This window comes from Rhinopithecus bieti, unplaced genomic scaffold, assembly GCF_001698545.2.
Source record: "Rhinopithecus bieti isolate Rb0 unplaced genomic scaffold, ASM169854v2 scaffold_83003, whole genome shotgun sequence".
In the NCBI taxonomy this organism is placed as follows: domain Eukaryota; kingdom Metazoa; phylum Chordata; class Mammalia; order Primates; family Cercopithecidae; genus Rhinopithecus; species Rhinopithecus bieti.
Window position 1 is genome coordinate 283,479 of NW_016830379.1, and position 15,145 is coordinate 298,623.

The following is a 15,145-nucleotide window of genomic DNA, read 5'->3' on the forward strand; positions in this document are numbered from 1 at the left end:
TGGGGGTGCTCTCGGGTTGTGAGTGTCTGTGACCGTGACTGCGTACCTGTGACTGTGCAGCGCCCGTGGTGATCTGGGGTAGGGGCACCCCTAAAGTGGGACCCCTCCCCCATTATTCTTTCTGTCCAGCCCCTCCCTCCCACTGGAGCAGCTCCAGAGCCATTCCTCACCCCCGTGACCTTTCCCAGCCAGGGCTGAGAGGATTCCAGGTGGCTGGGAGGGTTTCCAGGCCCCCTGCCCCATCCCCGCAAAGTGGGTGGTAGGGCAGACTTGCCTGGCCCAGCCCTGCCTCCCTCAGCCAACCCAGCCCTTGGGCTGTCTGTGTCAGTGGTTTCCGGTCTTTTTTTTTTTTTTTTTTTTTTTTTTCTGGCTAAAATAGTTTGCAAAGGACCAGGTAATTGGGAAGGGGAGAGAGGTGGGGGCAAGGGGGGAATGCCCCCCCATCTCCTTGGAGGCAGTGGTGTGAATCTTCTTCAACAGCAATTAAAGAGGAAGTGATTTTGTCTAGGGGGTGAGCTGCTGGTCTGTTCTTGGAGGCAGGTCAGGGCATGGCCTTGGTCAAGGTGGGGTACTGGGGTGGGACAGGGACAGGCAGAGGTGCCTCCCACTGGGGCTGGTGGCAGGACAGTACCCATGGGCATGGAGGTAGTTCCATTATGTACAACAGTTCCGGGTTCATGTAGTGGAGGACATGGCAGGTTGGAGTCAGTGGGGACCCTGGGAGCAGAGAAGGCACTGACTCTTAAGATGATGCCAGTCCTGGAAGAGTTGGGATATGGTACTTAGAGGCCATGGAGAGGGGTGAGAAGATGGGACAGCTTTGGTTAAGAGCAGGAACTTTGGAGACAGATCTGATTTTGAAACCTGCCCCTCCACTTCACAGCTAGATGACCTTGGTGGCATCTGTTTATCTGTATTCTGAACAATATCTGTTCAGAGGGCACCTGAAAGGTGCTCCAGCTCTGAGGAGGGCTGCCCCGGGCCAGCCTGCTCACCGTGAGCACTAGGTACCAGAGTAGAACATAGAGTAGGGGTTCCTCCCCTGGCCCCTCGGGGTGCTCCAGCGGGAAGGGGTGGGAGACCTCGGAAAGATTTCCCAGCTGGCTGCAGAGGTCCTTGGTGTCCACAAACTCAGTGTCAGCTGATGCAGGCATTTATCCACCTCCGTGCCATCAAAGGGACCACCAAGGCCACAGTGGCCTGAAGCCGGTGCTGCCTTGTGAGCTGCAGTGCCGCTAGGCTCAGCACATAGCCAATCCTACCATTTCTCCAGGGCAGCTGAAAGTGTTTTCTCAGGTAGAGGGGCTGGACAGGGTAGGGTTGGGTCAGCAGCCAGTGCAGGTTGGGCATAGCCATATGTTGTTATCTACTTTGAGGAGTTAGTTGGTAGCACCAGCATCTTTGGGTAGAATTGCTTCTGACCTTTGGTGCCCACCAGCCCCAAGATGTTCAGGTGCAAGTGTGCCACTGAACTGAGGACACAGCACCAGACCTGAATGCAGTTCACATGGAGGCTGCGGCTCTGCAGGGTCCTAGTCTGTGACCACCCAGCACAGTGGCATGACCCAGGAAAGGTGGATTCAGCAGTGCAGGTGCAGTGACAAGTACAGAGGCAGGTGTGTGGTCTGGGCAAAGCGAGGAGAGGGGGAGGTAGCAAAGAAAATTGGACTGGAGGACCTGGCCATTCCCCCTTCACCTCCAAGACCCTGGACTCTTAGTTCAGCTCCACTCCTTCCTCGTGGTCAAAGTTTGCTCCCTTCTTCAGAAGTTTGGGAGTGTGAGAGAATATGGGGAGGAAATAGGGACCCTGTAGAGAATGAAATTGCCTGCAAAGAGCAAGTGGGAAGTTCCTTTCATTTCCAGCCAGTGAAAAATGGTCAAGGTGTCAGCAAACCTCACAACAAATCCTAACACCAAATAATCCACTTGCCTCTTCTCTTAATGGGGAGTATCTTCGGTCTTGTGGGGAAGATGTAAAAGGTGGTAGTGGATGGAATGACAAAATATCAAGCCCTCCAGGTTATGACAAAATAGGAGCCCAGAAAGGGACTCCCTAGGTGGGTGAAGGAGAGCTGCTGCCCCTTTGTGCTCATGACCCCTTCACAGCTCGCCCTGGGCTGCCTTGCTTGGATGCCCTGCCATACAGGATGCCCTATTGCCATCCGCCAGCCCTCCCTGCAGCCCTGCTGGCTGCCATCTGCCACACCTTGCTCCCCTCCTTTTGTTCGTCTTAGCACAGCTGAGGCAGACCGACCTTCACCATGAGAGTGCTGCCAAAAGCCAAAGGAAAGGAAAAAGGAATTTTGATTGAAAAGTACAAAATGATTGACAGAGTGAGATTTCCAGAACTCTGCTTTCCGGCGATGCTGAGACTCCATCCCCAGCAAATCAAAGCACAGCCCTCCTGCCCCAGCCCCTTCCCATTCTGAGCTTCTGATCAGCTTTGGGGACTCCTTCTGAGACTCTTGCTTCCAAGTAACCCAGTCTTTTCAGAACTCAGGAGCTAGCTTATAATAGAAAGCTAGTGAGCACTTACTTCGGGCCAGGTTCTGTGTTAAAAGCACGACATACACTCTATGTCATTCAATCCTCGCAACCATCTTTTTTTTTTTTTTTTTTTTTTTTTTTTTTTTTTTTTTTTGAGACGGAGTCTCGCTCTGTCACCCAGGCTGGAGTGCAGTGGCCGGATCTCAGCTCACTGCAAGCTCTGCCTCCCGGGTTTACACCATTCTCCTGCCTCAGCCTCCCGAGTAGCTGGGACTACAGGCAACAGCCATCTTAAAAAGCCAGTACTGTTGTCTACAATTTACCAACGAGGAAACAGCATTTAGAAAGTTAAGTGACTTGTTCAAGGCCCCGCTGGTGGGAGATGAAGGGTGTGGTCTGGGCACAGCATTCTGACTACTGCTGCCCTCAAGGCAGTGTCTAAGCTCTTGCCCAGCTAGAGCATCCCTCCCTCAGGGGGCACAGATGGACCAGGGGAAGCAGGGTTTTCAAAGTCTGCCAATTTACACTTCAAAACAAAACAACATAAGCATAGCATGCACAGTAAGCACTAGTCCACATTCAGCAAGAGCTTCCTTCAACAGTTGAATCCTTCACTCTCCATTTACAGACGTGGGAGTTCCGGGCCCTCTATCCCTTTTTTTTTTTCTGAGAGTCTCACAGTGTCACCCAGGTTGGAGTGCAGTGGCATGATCTCAGCTCACCGCAGCCTCTGCCTCCCGGGTTCAAGCAATTCTCCTGCCTCAGCCTCCCGTGTAGCTGGGATTACGGGCACCCGCCACCACATTCAGTTAATTTTTTGTATTTTTATTAGAGACGGGGTTTCACCATGTTGGCCAGGCTGGTCTCAAACTCCTGGCCTCAAGTGATCCTCCCGCCTCAGCCTCCCAAAGTACTAGGATTACAGGGGTGAGCCACCATGCCTGGCTCCTCTATCCCTTTTCTTATCCTGTGAGCCCAGGGGGAGCCTTCAGCAGAAAGGTCGTTCACCTCAGAGCAAAATTAGCAGAGCATGGTGGTGCATGCCTTTAATCCCAGTCACTGGGAGGCTGAGGCAGAATTGCTTGAACCTGGGAGGCAGAGGTTGCAGTGAGCTGAGATCGGGCCACTGCACTCCGGCCTGGGCAACAGAGCGAGACTCTTGTCTCAATAAAAGAAAGAAAAAAAAAATCAAGAGTCCTCCGCACTGGGAGGAGGCATGTTGGGGAACCCATGCTTGCACTTGGTAGTGAAGAAGAAAGGGAGACACCAGGCCCACATACCCTTGGCACACTAAGAAACTGGCATGTGTGGGCAGCAGCCCTCTCTCTGGGCATGCCCAAAGGTGGAGGTCTTTTTGGGAAATGTTGAAAGGACAGGTGGGTAGGGGTGTGGGTGACAAATGGAATCTGGAGCATGCTGTGGGAGAGACCACAGCAGTAGGAAGATCCCCGCTGTGGGCAACTTCATGGTGTGCATTTTGGCTTTCAGGGTACAAAGGGGGAAATGATAGGGAAAGACTTGGTGCAAGAGAAGGGAAGGAACAGAAACAGACAGATGAGAAAAAGAAGATGACAGTACTGCAAGTGTTTCTTTCAATCCTTGCCAGGCCAGGCTTCATTTAGCCACTCTGGTCTCTTCCTGCATACCCCAGCCCCCGTACCTGGGGAGTGGGGAGCAAAGAACAGGATCAGAGCATGATCTGAAAAGAACACTGAGCCTCCTCCCTGCTGGAACCCCCACCCCACAAAAAAGGTTGACAGATTGATGGTCCAGTTCTTTATTTAGAAACCTGATTGTTCAAGAACATGGTGGATGCTTCACACCTTTTTCACTGGGATTGTGCTGGAGGTGATGGGCAGCATTCTCCCATTTCCTCAGCAACAGAGGTGAAGGCTCCTCAACTCAGAAGCACAAATTGTAGGGGACAGGGTGGGCAGGGAAAGGGAGAAGGAAATCTCAAGGCAAGTCAATAGAAGGGGGTAAAGCGACTCCAAACAGCAATAAGGGCAGGTGGAGGCCTGCTTGCTCCGTGCCTGCTAAGTGTCCTGCCCTCCTTGCTCTCTCTACCCACCTCCACTCAAAAGATCCTACCGAATCTCCAGGTAGGGAGCAGGGAATATCCTATTGTTAGGGTACAGTAACAAGAAAAGCCACAGAGGAAAAGGAAGAGGATTGAGCGAAAGCTCAGGAGAGCAAACATCACAGGCCCGGTGAGCTCTCAAGGTGGCTGCCAGCTGGGGTGGCAGCATTCACCCAGGGCCCCCACACCCACAGAATTGCCTGAGAGGTCCACAGCTCAGCTCCACTCTGCTGTTTGGCCCTCAGGGGTCCCAGGGTGGGGAGGTGGGGAGGAGGCAGGCCAGTCCAGGAAGACTCTGGATTCTGTGAAGGGTCAAGTGCAGTGTTGGTCTCAGAAGTCAAATTCATCCAGGTCCCCTGTGCCCTCCCCACCTTGAGAGCCCCACACCCGGCGGTAATTGCTCTCCAGCTCTTTCTGCCGCTGGCGTTCCTTCTGGGCCTCTTCAGCTCCCGGCACCTGGTGGGAGAGGGTAGAGGTGGGCTGGAGCTACTCGCCGTTGAGCCCAGGGAAGTCCTGGGCCAGGCAGCTGGGGGAAGGTAGGGAATGAGGACACCCATGTCCTGAGAGGCTCTTCCTGCATGGCAGCACTCTGAGTCACCGGAACCCTCGCCTTGTCTTACAGATCAGGAAACGGAAGCTCAGCAATGACATGGCTGGGGCAGGCCTGCACCTCCACTCCAGGTGGGCTGGGGACAGGAGGCCTGGGGGCCAGGACTTGCAGGTAGAACCCTCTCACCAAGATATTGAAGAAGATCTCCTTGAGGTTTCTTGTGTCCTCATCAGTCAACCAACGTGCACCCTCTTCAGTTCCTTCAGCCCATGGGCGGACAATTTTGATCTCAATTTTCCCTGGAAAGGAGCAGTATGCAGTGAGAGGAGAGGATGGCTGGGAGCCTCAGGGCAGGCCCCCTGCCCCACTGGTCCCAGCCCCTCCACTTCCGGCAGCTTGCCCTTCCGACAGTGCTGGGTCCAGCCGCCCTCCAGGGCCCACCTGCAGCTGTGAGTCCCTCCCTCTCCAGCAGCTCCTTCACCAGCCCCTCGATTTGTTTCAGCTGTGGGTTTTCCCGTTTCATCTCGAGGACAGTCAGATCCTGATTAGGGCCTCCGAGACGGAGCTTGGTGACCCGGACCCGGACTCTGTGCTCAGGATCCTCCTCTTAGAGGGGGAGACACACAGGGAAACACAAAGCAGAGGCATGACTCCAGGGTTAGGGGTGTGGGGGTCATCTCCCCCTAAAACATCAATTGGTTTTGGCAGCTATTCCATCTCAACATGTGTATGAGCCAGGGCTCAAAAAAATGTGTGCCCCCACTCCCAATTCAGCCTATAGAGCTCCCTCCACCAATTGCTGCCTTCCATCTTCCCACCCTACCCAATAATTCTGCCCATCACCTATAGGAAAACAAATGTTTTCTGAAGCCAAAATCAGGCCACCTGCACCAACAAAGTTTTGTTTGAAGCAGCAGGTTGGAAAAGTGTGGTCTCCTCCATATGTTAGGACTTTAAAGACATTTCAATGTTTATAGAGAGAATGGGATGGAGGGTTTGAAACTGGAACATTTCATTTGGAACATCTGATGTGCAGACCCATAGGACCCTATGAAATGGACACAAGGGGATGCAAGAAGATAGAATTTAAAGTCTATCCAGGCTATTGGCTCATGTGCAGCTGGGCTCTCCTATTCATGCCCTGACAGCTGGGGACTCTCTTGGTGCAAAGTCCTAAATGTTGACAGGTTGCATCCTTCATAGATGTGTGGTTTTCAGCATATAGACTCACAAGCATTCAATTACTACCTACTGATCATCCATTGTGTGCCAGGCAGAGTGCTAGGTACTGGGTGTACAGGAGCAAACCAGAAAACAAGCAGACATGCTCTAAAAGCTGCTTCCCAGAGGGATGAATAGGAGGTAAGCACATAAAGGGATGATGGTGATGGGAAGCAGGCGCAAGTGAGGACAGTGTTCCAGAAAGCAGGGAGAGAATGAGCACCCTCAGAAGGGAAGGAACAGGGTCCCCTCTGGGAATAGGACCAGCTGAGGGATGAAAACAACGGACTGGGCTATTCCTTCTTGTCTGACTGCTCTCACCTGTAGGTTGGGGTGATGGAGGAGGTTTTTTGGGGACAACCTTCTTTTTCTTGTGCTTCTTCACCAGCTCTGGACTCTGTTTTTCCTCCAGTCTTTTGATGAGTTTGTTGAGAGTGGATGTCAGAGCCAGCATTGCCCGATCCCGCTCTGACTCCTTCTTCAGTCCATCTGGGTCCAGCTCCTTCTCTGTCTGGAATACCCAAGAGAAGAGAGTGAGTCAAGGGTCTGGAGCGTGGAGGCAGCCAGCAGGCTAGGCTGTGTAGGAGAGTCCGATATTTTGAAATGGAGTTTTGCTCATCACCCAGGCTGGAGTACAGTGGTGCCATCTCGGCTCACTGCAACCTCCGTCTCCCGGGTTCAAGAGATTCTCTTGCCTCAGCCTTCCAAGGAGCTGGGATTACAGGTGCCCATTGCCATGCCTGGCTAAGTTTTTTGCATTTTTAGTAGAGAGAGTTTCACCATGTTGGCCAGGCTGGTCTTGAACTCCTGACCTCAGGTGATCCGCTCGCCTCAGCCTCCCAAAGTGCTGAGATTACAGCGTGAGCCACTGTGCCTGGCCAGAGAGTCTGATATTTAAGTCTTGTCCCTCTCTCTGGTCCCCCTTCCCCAATAGCCCCAATTAATTAGGAAAACAGCTACCATTTCCAAGTGCCCCGTCCTTGCCCTGTGCTGTGCTGTTTCTTTTAGTCCCTCAGCCTGTCCTGCTTCACAGGACCAGGCGGCTGTGGAATTAACAGGAGGAGGAGCCGGGCGCGGTGGCTCAAGCCTGTAATCCCAGCACTTTGGGAGGCCGAGGCGGGCGGATCACAAGGTCAGGAGATCGAGACCATCCTGGCTAACACAGTGAAACCCCGTCTCTACTAAAAAATACAAAAAAACTAGCCGGGCGAGGTGGCGGGTGGCTGTAGTCCCAGCTACTCGGGAGGCTGAGGCAGGAGAATGGCGTGAACCCAGGAGGCGGAGCTTGCAGTGAGCTGAGATCTGGCCAGTGCACTCCAGCTTGGGTGACAGAGCAAGACTCCGTCTCAGGAGGAGGAGCTGGGCTTGCCTCCTGGATGATGTTCTCCAGTTCCCGCTCCATGCCAGCCTTCACCTCCGAACGGAGCCGGTCTCGGTCTGACGGAAGCAGGATCCCTTCCAGTTCCTTCTCAAATTCTCCCAGTAACTGCTGTTCATCCTCATCTTCATCCTCATCCTCATCCTCGTCCTCCTCTTCTTCCATTTCTCTCTGCCGTTCTGGATCACCCCTTTCCTTCTCCTCTGGTTCCCTCTGAGGGACTTCTGCAGCATCATCCACAGGCTGCTCTTGGCCTATATTTGGCTTCCCCTGGGTGGGTAGGGAGTAGGGAGAAAGAGGTAGACAGTTGGAGTTTCAACAGAGACACATGGTGGGGGGCAAATAGTAGCAGGTGTGTGGTACTGGGGGACCCAGGAGTTGAGTCCCAGGTCAGCGTAGTTTTTCAAATGCTCGCAGTTGGGAGGTGGGTTCTACCCATTCCCTAAGCGTGGCCTATACCTTTTTTGTTCCACCTTTCAGCTCCTCTATGAATCGAATCAAATCTGCAGGGCTTCGAATGACTTTGACCTGCACGTTGTTCTGAAAATCTGAGATGAAAGAGTAATAATCATGAACCAGTTCTGTTGTGTTTAAATTTTTTTTTTCTTTTTTTTTTTTTCTTGAGATGGAGTCTTGCACTGTCACCCAAGTTGGAGCGCAGTGGTACAATCTCTGCTCACTGCAACCTCTGCCACCCAGGTTCAAGCGATTCTACTGCCTTAGCCTCCCAAGTAGCTGGGATTACAGGTGCCTGCCACCATGCCCAGCTAATTTTTGTATTTTTAGTGGAGATGGGGTTTCACTATGTTGGCCAGGTTTGTCTCGAACTCTTGACCTCAGGTGATCCACCTGCCTCAGCCTCTCAAAGTGCTGGGATTACAGGTATGAGCCACCGCACCGGGCTCTTTTTCGACATGGAGTGTTACCATGTTGCTCAAGCTAATCTTGAATTCCTGGGCTCAAGCAATCTTCCTGCATCAGCCTTCCAAGTAACTACGATTACAGGTGTGCGCTACTGCACTCCTAAATGCTCTTTGGATTCCTAAGGACAGGTAATGAGAGACCAAGGAAGGACATGGTCCCTGCCTCTAGGGTTTACCTGTTAAATAGTGAGACAAGGGCAAACATTCGTCTGCAGAGAGCACCATTCTAAGGTGGACACTCCAGTAGGAGAGATGGATGCTAACAAGCTGCTAAGTCCCCACTCTTCCATGCACTTCTGAGGCCCTTCTGGCAGTCACTCCAGGTTTTAGGACTACAGAGGAGATCCTGGGGCTAAGGACTTGTCTTCCCTGGAACCCTTCTCCTCTTTCCACAAATATTAACCATTTAGTTTATTCAGTTCCAGGCCTTCTACTATGAATTATGAATGCATTCTCATTTAATCCCGTGCAACTCTGTAGGGTAGGGGTTATTACCCTCATTTTATGGGTAAGAAAATTGAGGTTAAGTGAATTACAAAGTCACCAAGTGGTGGAGCTACTGTGTTCTGCCACCTTGCTAAAATAGCAGTGCTGTCTACAAAGAGTATTAACTCCTGTAAAAATGAATTTGCTGCTGGCCTGGCTACCCAACCTCCTGGCTACCCAACCTCCCTCCCAGTGCTTAGCTTTTCCCTCCATCTCTACCCCTGCCAATCCTAAAATATATATGGTAAAGGAGACATGGAAGGTTCACTCACCATTGGGAGCACCTGGAGCTGAATCTGTTGCCTCAGGGCTTGGGTCCTGCTCCTGACAAGGAGAAAAGGAAAGAGTCAAGTATGAAAGCCTGTTCATGCCCTCCATACTATGAAGGCAAAGGTTCTGGGGATATCCTTGCATCCCTAGGTAGATGTAGGTCACCTCACAATGACCCCAGCTACAGTGACCCTCCCCATTCCCATCCCGTTCCTCTGAGGCAGCTGGTCTCACCTCAGCCTGCATCTCCTCCCCTCCTGGGGCCTGGTCCTCTGGTTCATTAAGCATCTTCCAGAAATCCGAGTCCTTACTGTCATCCTTGGTCGGGCTCGCACCTAGGGTACAGAGAACAGGGAGACATTGATCTGACAGGAGGGGTGAGACAGAAAGGAGCAAATAGGATGAGGTCCCTTCCCCTCCTCTATCACCAAGGGATGAGGACCCATGGTACTCTTCCACTCCACCCCACCAGTCAGTCAGGACAGTAAGATCAGGGGAAGGGAAAAAATGGAAGCGAGTTTCATGGAACAGGTGAAACAAGGTCCTACCTGCCATCTTTTGGGGTGCCACCCCAGACTTGGTCTCACTCCACACTTGGGGGCCCAGATCTTGCAGCTCCTCTATGATTTTATCTCCATACTGCTTTGAGGCTACTGAGAAACAGCATGCAAGCAGGCCAGGAACACATTCCTCTGGCTATTCAATACTTGATCTTTTGCCGCCCCCTGCCCCCGTATCTCCCCTTCTTCTCCTTCTCTAATTACTCACCTGCTTGCCTCTGAACGTAGGCCATGTACTCCTCAGGCTGCAGGGAAGGGTGACACAGGATGGCCTGGGGTGCAGCACTGGGTGGGGGCCGGAGGAGAGGGTGGGGGCAGAGCCGAGGAGTGCGAATGGTCAGCACATAAGAGCAGGACAAGGGCTCGTCCACACGATCGATGTAGTCCCCAGAAATACCTGCACCCTCGTCACAGAGGAACTGCCAGGACAGAAAGGGTGAATACACTTAATCACCAACAATAACTTGCTTTAGTTCTTAGAGCAGGTGTCTTTACTAAGCACTGATTATCTGTCAAGCATTGTGTATACACTGTGCATATGGCACTTTACATAAATTGGCTCACTTAATTATCACAAAGACCCAGTGAAGGAGTATTGGTATCTCAACTTCATGCCTCAAGAAACAGGTGTGATGCAGTTAAGGCACTTGTGCAGGTTGACCAGCTTTTAAGTGGTAAAAACAGGAACTGAACTCAGGCAGCTTAACTGTAGGTAACCAATTTGTGTTTCATAATCCTATTTTGTATAAATATTGTGTGTGTGTGTGTATATATATATACTTATATATGCTTTATATATGTATTATTATTATTATTATTATTATTTTTGAGATGGATTCTCGCTCTGTCACCCAGGCTGGAGTGCAATGGCATGATCTCGGCTCACTGCAACCTCTGCCTCCTGGATTCAAGCGATTCTCCAGCCTCAGCCTCCCAAGTAGCTGGGATTACAGGCACCTGCCATCATGCCTGGCTAATTTTTGTATTTTTGTAGAGATGGGGTTTCACTGTGTTGGCCCAGCTGGTCTTGAACTCCTGACCTCAGGTGATCCGCCCGCCTTAGCCTCCCAAAGTGCTGGGATTACAGACATGAGCCATGAGGCCCGGCCTGTATTATTTTTTAAAGTGTATATATATTTGTGTATAAATATGTATTTTTTATATATGTGTATATAGTTAAAAACTTCAAACAATTCTAAGATTCTTATATCATTCAGAAAGAGGGTAAAGATATTAATTGGCCTTTGATAAATTAACCATGCAGTATTCTAATTTCTAAAATAACTATTAAAAGTAAGACAGGCTGGTGGTTCACAACTGTAATCCCAACACTCTGGGAGGCCAAGGCAGGAGGATGGCTTGATGCCAAAAATTCAAGACCAGCCTTGGCAACATAGTGAGACTCATCGCCACAAAAAGTTTTAAAAAATTAGCCAGGTGTGGTGGTGTGCACCTGTGGTCTCAGTTATTTGGGAGACTCAGTTATTTGTAGACTCAGATCTTTGGGAAGATCCCTTAAGCCCAGGAGTTCAAAGTTACAGTGAGCCAAGATCATGCCACTGCACTCCAACCTGTGTGGAAAGCAAGACCTTGTCTCAAAAACAAACAAAAAGTGGGAGAGGTCCTACTTCTGAAATGGCAGCATGAGGGACTTCGCACACTCCATAGGGAAACTCCATAACTGATGAAAATTTAAAAACACAAAGCATGGCCAGGCGCAGTGGCTCACACCTGTAATCCCAGCACTTTGGGAGGCCGAGGCAGAGAGATCACCTGAGGTCAGGAATTTGAGACCAGCCTGACCAACATGGAGAAACCCCATCTCTACTAAAAGTACAAAATTAGCCAGCCTTGTGGCGCATGCCTGTAATCCCAGCTACTTGGGAGGCTGAGGCAGGAGAACTGCTTGAACCTGGGAGGCGGAGGTTGTGGTGAGCTGAGATCGTGCCATTGCACTCCAGCCTGGGCAACAAGAGCAAAACTCTGTTTCAATACAAACAAACAAAAGAACACAAAGCATTTAAACTCTTTGGAAATTTTCCTAAGGACATATAATAAATGAGGAAATATTTACTCAAGAAAATCTACTAAATCTTTTTTTTTTTTCAGACAGGGTCTCACTGTGCCACCCAGGCTGGAGTGCAGTGGCACAATCACAGCTCACTGAATCCTCAACCTCCTAGGTTCAAGCAATCTTCCCACTTCAACCTCCCAAGGTAGGACTACAGGTGTGTGCCACCATATCCAACTAATTTTTAAAAATTTTTTGTAGAGACAGGGTCCCACTGTGTTGTCCAGGCTTTCTCAAACTCCTGGGCTCAAGCAATCCTCTCACCCAAAGTGTTGGGATTACAGGTGTTAGCCACCATGCCCAGCTACTAAATCTTGAATAGTGAGAATTCGCAGCACTTGAGCCATGACCTGCTCCCTCAACAAAAGCCATGGGGTGGAGGGCAGGAATTTCTATCTGGAGTTACTACAACCCCACCCAATAGCTCAGTTTGACAAAAGCTCCACTCCAGCAGGTGAGTGTAGTTAAAAAAAAAAAAAAGGTGGGGCGGGGCGGTGGAGCGGGGGAGGGACTTTCTATTCTCTCAACATGCAGTCATGAGATATGGTATATGGTGTTTTACCAGGAGGGCCACGAGCTCCAAGGTACAGCAACTAAACTCCTAAAAAAGATCAAGGGCTCCCTTCCTCCACCCAGCCCCACCCACAGGGCAGAGGCTTTACTTCAAGTGCAGTGGGACAAGAGTATCAGGGTCCTGATTGTCCTCACTGAAGCTTGCTCAGAGAGTGGAGGGTTCACAAAAGGAGATGCAAACTTAGAGAGTAGGGGCTGTCATCCCTGCCTAGCTCCCTGCTCATAAAACAGGAATGTCCTTCCAAGGGAAGCAAGCCATTGTTCCTGACCCCAACTCCAGAGCAGGGCCTCGGAGATTTTGCCCAGGGGGAGAGGCAGTCCATAAGAACACAGAGCTCTAACATTCTCCAAAGGACCTAACTTAATATGACACAGAGTATGGGGAAATTCAAGCTTACAGGCACTTCAAAAATGTAGAGATTTTGGCAGGAGGCAATTAAAAGGAGGCTGATTGCTCCGTGATAGCAATAGGCTAAACCTTGGGACAGCTAGTTTAACAGAGAGAACCAGGGAAAGGGCAACTGAGAGCCGTCCTGGAGTCACAACAAACCTACATATTGCCCTCAAAAACTAGCCTGACAAAGGGCCCCACAATTAACTGGACTAAACTATGGAACAACTTATGCCCCACATGTCAAAAACAATAAAGCAATTAGTTGGCAATGAGTGGAGCCTAACAGCTGGGGGTGATACCAGCAGAGGCAGATGGCTTAACAAATTCATGAAAGAAACAGTCAGAAAGAGCCTGCTGAAACCACTGTCATCTAGTGTGGCTGTGTGCAGGGCCAAGACTGCCCTCTGAGAAGACACTAGAGGCTTCATGTTGTGAGGGAAAGAGACTCCACTCAAGTAGTTCAGCCAAGTCACTGAACAAATGAACAAACAAAAGCCATGGGGTGGAGGGCAGGAATTTCTATTTGGAGTTACTGCAACATACTATCTAAAATGGTTTTCAACAATTATGAAACATGCAGAAACAGTAAAGTATGAAACATATATAGGAAAAATTTGCAGGCAACAGAAACCACCGATGAGAGGGCCCAGATGTTAGATCTCACAAAGACTTAAAAGCCATTACATTAATAAATATGTTCAAAGAATTAAGAATTGAAGTCATACAAAGTGTGTTCTCTGACCACAATGGAATAAAATTAGAAATGAATAAGGAAAAAAATTTGGAAGTTCAGAAATATGTAGAAATTAAACAATAATCTCATAAGTAACCAATGAGTTAAAGGAAAAAAATCAAAAGAAAACTGTAAAATACCTCAAAAATGAATGAAACTGAAGACATAACATATCCAGACTTACAGGATGCAGCTGAAGTAGTGCTTAGAGGGAAATTCATAGCTATAAACATCAATTTTTTAAAAACAAAATCTTGACTCCATAATCTACCCTTCTACCTTAAGAAACTAGAAAAAGAAGAACACACTAAACCAAGAGCCAGCAGAGGGAAAGAATACAGACCAGAACAAAAATAGAGAACAGGAATACCATCCTATGTGTCCAAAGACAGGGAACCACAGATACACCTTTGTAGGGAGTTTATATATGTTTTTAAGTTTCTGTAATAAAAGGTTTCAAAAAAGACAATCTTTAAATATCCATAACTTGCACCTGGCAATTATGCTTTTTTTTGCTTACTTTCTTTTCTTTTTTTATAGATGCAGGGTCTTGCTCTGTTGCCCAGGCTGGTCTCACACTCTTGGGCTCAAGTGATCCTCTCTCCTCAGTCTCCCAAAGTGCTGGGATTATTGGCATTAGCCACTGTGCCCAGCCCAATTATATATAAGATATATTTACACATGCATATATGTACAATGTAATAATCATTTATGATAACAAAAGAATTGGGGGGGGAACTATTTCAACCAGTAGAATAATGGTGACAAAATGATGGAACACACAATGCAACTTTATGCGGCTATAAAAACTAAAAAGGGCCAGGTGTGGTGGCTCATGCCTGTAATCTCAATACTTTGGGAAGCCAAGGCAGGTGCATCACGAGGTCAAGAGACTGAGACCATCCTGGCCAACATAGTGAAACCCTGTCTCTACTAAAAATACAAAAATTAGCTGGGTGTGGTGGTGCACACCTGTAGTCCCAGCTACTCGGGAGGCTGAGGCAGGAGAATCCCTTGAACCCAGGGGGCGTAGGTTGCAATGAGCCAAGATCGCACCACTGCACCCCAGCCTGGGCAACAGAGCAAAAATCCGTCTCAAAAAAGAAAACAAAAAAAAAAAAAAAAAAAAAGATGTACTGCCATTGAAAGATCTCTAAGGTTTATTGTCAAGGGAAATAAAAGCAAGGTATAGAACAGTGTGTTTAATTTACTATATATTGTTTATAAATAAAAAGCAAAGGAAATAAGAATATCCATTCATAATTGTTTGTAATCACACAAAAAAAGGCTGGAAGGATACATGCAAAAATAAGACCAGGGATAACCTGTGGAGCTGGAGAAGGGACGGTGGGGAGAGAATGGGAAATAAGCAGATGAGAGACAAGTATGGGAGGGAAATATTTCTTTTTTTTTTTTTTT

General features: G+C 49.1%; 2 protein-coding genes across 10 annotated transcripts in view; one reads left to right on the top strand and one right to left on the bottom strand.

The window, feature by feature from the left end:
• Positions 1 to 2,234, top strand: part of AGAP2 (ArfGAP with GTPase domain, ankyrin repeat and PH domain 2) — a 15,067-nt gene extending 12,833 nt beyond the window's left edge. The window contains 1 exon segment of the mRNA XM_017865445.1: positions 2,107 to 2,234. Coding sequence (XP_017720934.1) covers positions 2,107 to 2,234 — 128 coding nt within the window.
• Positions 2,235 to 4,248: 2,014 nt separating this feature from the next.
• OS9 (OS9 endoplasmic reticulum lectin) overlaps positions 4,249 to 15,145 on the bottom strand; it is a 29,668-nt gene continuing 18,771 nt past the window's right edge. The window contains exons 6-15 of one of the 9 annotated variants that reach the window (XM_017865454.1): positions 10,164 to 10,374; positions 9,944 to 10,045; positions 9,630 to 9,730; positions 9,398 to 9,449; positions 8,176 to 8,264; positions 7,753 to 7,986; positions 6,660 to 6,849; positions 5,559 to 5,723; positions 5,304 to 5,416; positions 4,249 to 5,023 (exon numbers count right to left, since the gene is read on the bottom strand). In XM_017865454.1, the coding sequence (XP_017720943.1) occupies positions 4,898 to 5,023; positions 5,304 to 5,416; positions 5,559 to 5,723; positions 6,660 to 6,849; positions 7,753 to 7,986; positions 8,176 to 8,264; positions 9,398 to 9,449; positions 9,630 to 9,730; positions 9,944 to 10,045; positions 10,164 to 10,374 (1,383 nt within the window). In that variant the 3' untranslated portion in view covers positions 4,249 to 4,897. Of the gene's footprint in view, positions 5,024 to 5,303; positions 5,417 to 5,558; positions 5,724 to 6,659; positions 6,850 to 7,707; positions 7,987 to 8,175; positions 8,265 to 9,397; positions 9,450 to 9,629; positions 10,049 to 10,163; positions 10,375 to 15,145 lie in introns of all 9 variants that reach the window. The other 8 variants (XM_017865452.1, XM_017865453.1, XM_017865451.1 and 5 more) reach the window with 8 other exon arrangements.